The sequence below is a fragment of the Otolemur garnettii genome, unplaced genomic scaffold, assembly GCF_000181295.1.
Source record: "Otolemur garnettii isolate 467f Iridium unplaced genomic scaffold, OtoGar3 scaffold00018, whole genome shotgun sequence".
Lineage (NCBI taxonomy): Eukaryota > Metazoa > Chordata > Mammalia > Primates > Galagidae > Otolemur > Otolemur garnettii.
In genome coordinates this window covers 6008886-6013168 of record NW_003852413.1, presented here as the reverse complement: position 1 = coordinate 6013168, position 4283 = coordinate 6008886, and the positions used below count along the sequence as shown (strand labels likewise).

General features: G+C 51.5%; 1 protein-coding gene across 1 annotated transcript in view; it reads right to left on the bottom strand.

The window, feature by feature from the left end:
- MRPL38 (mitochondrial ribosomal protein L38) overlaps positions 1 to 2887 on the bottom strand; it is an 8449-nt gene extending 5562 nt beyond the window's left edge. The window contains exons 1-2 of the mRNA XM_003786119.2: positions 1512 to 2887; positions 1214 to 1393 (exon numbers count right to left, since the gene is read on the bottom strand). Of these exons, the coding sequence (XP_003786167.1) occupies positions 1214 to 1393; positions 1512 to 1578 (247 nt within the window). The 5' untranslated portion in view covers positions 1579 to 2887. The remainder of the gene's footprint in view (positions 1 to 1213; positions 1394 to 1511) is intronic.
- Positions 2888 to 4283: the final 1396 nt, after the last annotated feature.

Sequence of the window (4283 nt, the reverse complement as noted above, 5' to 3'; positions counted from 1 at the left end):
GCCCAGGAGTTGGAGGTTGCTGTGAGCTGTAATGCCACGGCACTCTGCCCAGGGGGACAGCTTGAGGCTCTGTCTCAAAAAAAAAAAAAAAAATCAGGCTATTCAGATTCTATGTTTGTGCCCTTAACCACCGTAAAAACTGCCCCTATAAATGCTTTCCAAAAAGATGTACTCAGGGGCTGGGAGCGGTGCCTCACGCCTATAATCCTAGCACTTTGGGAGGCCCAGGCAGGTGGATTGCCTGAGCTCATAGGTTCAAGACCAGCCTGAGCCACAGCAAGACTCTGCCTCTAAAAATAGCCCGGGGTGTGGCTGGCACCTGTAGTCCCAGCTACTTGGGAGGCTGAGACAAGATTATCACTTGAGCTCAAGAATTTGGCACTGCTGTGAGCTATGACACTACAGCACTCTACAGAGGATAATAAAGTGAGAAATTATCTCAAAAAAAAAAAAAATGTACTCAGTAAGTACAAAATCCTTAAAAGGTGGGTCCTTGAGTCACCTTGCCCAGGAATTTAACTCCATTCCCCCAAACATCGTACACTTATGTACCAGGCACAGAGGGTGAAAGGAGCCAAGACAGGCAGGCACCTGTGGCTCAGCCGGTAGGGCGCTGGCCTCATATACCGAGGGTGGTGGGTTCAAACCTAGCCTTAGCCAAACTGCAACAAAAAAATAGCTGGGCGTTGTGGCGGTCGCCTGTAGTCCCAGCTACTTGGGAGGCTGAAGCAAGAGAATCGCCTAAGCCCAGGAATTGGAGGTTGCTGTGAGCTGTGTAACGCCACGGCACTCTACAACTCTGTCTCTGAAAAAAAACAAAATAAAGAAAGGAGCCAAGACAGGCAGGATCCATATCTGCAGGCCGCTTACAATAGGAGGTGGGGGTGGGCAATGAAAAGAAAATCAGGATACAGTGTGGCCAGAGTATTTTAAGAGCACAGTAGAGGGGTCAGGAAGGATTTTTAGGAGTATGTACTTTAGGAGCTGAAACTCTAATGGTGAGGGCAAAGAATTTTCCAACCATGTGGAGGAAGCAAAGTGTGTAAAATCCTGACATGATTAAATGGTCGAGGGGCACACGAAGGTGCGCGTGCCCCCTCCACCAGCGTGCCCAGGGGCGCTGACAAGGCCTGCTTAGTGCCCGGGGAAAACCCTGGTGGGACCCCCGAGCTCCAAAGCTGAAGGCCGCAGCCTCTGTCCGGACTCCCCGCACCTGTCTCCTTCCCAAAATGCTGCCGGTAGGTCCGCCACCAGTGCGGGGCCCGCGCCTCCTGCTCCGCCCGGCGCCGGTAGCGGTCGAAGCTCCGGTACTTCACCAGCCGCTCCAAGTTGCTCACATCGATGTCCTCGTTGGGCATTGGCCCCAGAGGGGCGGTCCGGCGGCTCAGCGAGGCTGCGGGGAGGGAGTAGACGTCAGGCCGTATGTGGCCCGCAGGAGATGGGAGCAGGAGCAGGCGGTGGCCCGAGCCCCAGGGTTCGGGATATAGGACACCCACCCCCAGACCCCTCACCCGAGGTGCTGAAGCCCCGCCATAGCCGGTATCCGCACAATGTGACCCTCCAGCAGGAGGCCGCCATCTTCCTTTAGGCTGCCATCGACGCCGAGGTCGCGCTAAGACCCAGACAGAGGTGGCTAGAGTAGCGCCTGAGCGCGCCCCGCTCCGCGCCTGCGCAGTCAGGCCCTGGAGCCCTCATCGATGGAGGCCGCGCGGAGGCGGCTGCGGGCGCCCGGCTCCGGAAGTGCCAGCGGACGGCTGGGCGGTGACGCTAACAGTCCGGGCCGGCAGGGGGCCGCTCAGGCTAGGCGCTATCGGGCCGGCTGGGGCGGCTGTCTCCGAGGGCACCCAAGCCCGCAGGCGGCTCCCAGCGCTCCCCAGTGGGAGGTGGCCCGGATTCTGGAGTCAGACTGCTGGGGTTTAAAATCCAGATTGTGACCTTATCGCCCTTGTAGTTTCCTCATCAGGAAAAAAAAGCAGACGATAACAGTGTTTATGTCTTAGGATTTTTAGGATGAAATATAAATTAAGATGTGGAAAGCAGTAACAGTTGTATGTATGTGTTAGCTAGTGACATCCCCAGTTCAGTGTGATCCACACAACAGGTTAAGTGACCTGGTTAAGACACAGATGCAATTGTTTCTGCCAGAGCTCTGCATTGCTCTTGGGGATCCAGTGCAAACAAGGTTAGACTTGGTATCCCTGGTTATCAGGTCTCTCTTCTGACCCAGCCCTGGCCATCCTGCTCTGGAGCAAAAAACTCCCAGCATATTTTGTTCTCCAGGCCGCAGGGCCTTTGCACCCACTATCTCTTCTGCCTTCCACCTTGTCATTTTTTCCCCTTGGCCTAGTTGCCTCCCAAGCCTTGTGGAGTAACATCCCAGGCCAGGGCTGGCAACCAGGTCAACTGCTCTGGCACCAGCAGAAGCTTCGCCCTCACACTCTCATGGAAATGCGATGAGAGTTCTCTCCATCTAGTAGAAAGTGGCCACACCACGAATTGGTTTTCATAAACAACCAAACAGACAAATCTTCTAATCACTTTTAATTCACCCAGCAGCCCACACCTACTGCACAGTGCTTAGAGAGATGAACAGGCCTGTAAAGAGTTGTTCCTTATTGTGAAGCTCCTGCTGAGTGTACAGCTCCAGGACTTGTCTACAGAACTGGATTGCATGTATTTACATGGTAAATAGCCCCCTTGGCAGTTTTATGTTGTTCTTTTGTTTTGGAATCCTCTCCTGTGTGCCTATGTTCTTACCCCTGCCTCCCTCACCTAGTGTTTCTCCATTCTTGTTTCCTTGCTGTCCTAGGACCTGTTAAGAGTAGGACTTGCAGCTCAGGGCCCATAGCACAGTGGTTATGGCGCCGGCCATATGCACCGACGCTGGTGGTTTCGAACCTGGGCTGGGCCAGCTAAACAACAATGACAACTGCAAAAAAGAAATAGCTGGGTGTTGTATCGGGTGCCTGTAGTCCCAGCTACTTGGGAGGCTGAGGCAAGAGACTTGCTAAAGTCCAAGAGTTTGAGGTTGCTGTGAGCTGTGATGCTACAGCACTCTACCCAGGGTAACAGCTTGAGACTCTGTCTCAAAAGAAAAAACAAACAAACAAACAGGGTTTCACTATGTTGCCTTGAACTCATAGACTCAAATGGTCATACCACCTCAGCCTCCTGAGGAGCTGGGAGTACAGACTTGTGCCAGTGTGTCCAGCACCAATATACAGACACAGAAGTATATCCCTATATCTATATCCATATCTATCTATCTATCTATCTATATATATATATATATTTTTTTTTTTTGAGACAGAGCCTAAAGCTATCCCCCCTGGTAGAGTCCCGTTGCATCACAGCTCACAGCAACCTCCAACTCCTGGGCTCAAGTGAGTCTCCTGCCTCTGCCTCCCAAGTAGTTGGGACCACAGGTGCCCACCACAACGCCCGGCTGCTTTTTGGTTACAGCCATCATTGTTTTGGTGGGCCCGGGCTGGATTCGAACCTGCCACCTTAGGTGTATGTGGCTGGCACCTTAGCCAGTTGAGCCATAGGCGCTGAGGCTATCTATATATTTTTTGAGACAGAGTCTCAAGCTGTCACCCTAGGTAGAGTGCCGTGGTGTCACAGCTCACAGCAACCTCAAACTCTTGGGCTTAAGTGATTCCTTTGCCTCAGCCTCCTAAGTAGCTGGGACTACAGGCGCCTGCAGAATGCCTGGCTGTTTTTTTGTTGCAATTGTCATTGTTTTAGCTGGTCCAGGCTGGGTTCAAATCCACTAGCTTTGGTGTATGTGGCTGGCGCCCTGCCCACTGAGCTATAAGTGCTGCCTTTTTTTTTTTTTGAGACAACATTCCTACTCTATCACCCTGGGTAGAGTGCTATGGTGTCCTAGCTCACAGCAACCTCAAACTCTTGGGCTTAAGAGGTCCTCTTGCCTCAGCCTCCAAGTAGCTGGGACTTCAGGCACCTTCCAAAATACCTAGCTCATTTTTCTATTTTTTTTCTTTTAACTAGAGATGGGGTATCATTCTTGCTCAGGCTGGTCTCCAACTCCTAAGCTCAAGCAACCTGCTCACCTTGGCTTCCTAAAGTACTAAGATTACAGGTGTGAGCCATTGCACCTGAGTTCATATATTTTTCATCATTATTCCTTTCCACCAGCATTTTTTTCTTTCCTTTCTTATTTTCTTTCTTTCTCATTCCTTCCTTCTTTCCTCCCTCCCTTCTTCTTCTTTTTTTATTATTTTTTTACCTCTTTGGAGACCCTTCTTTCTTCCTTGTTTAAG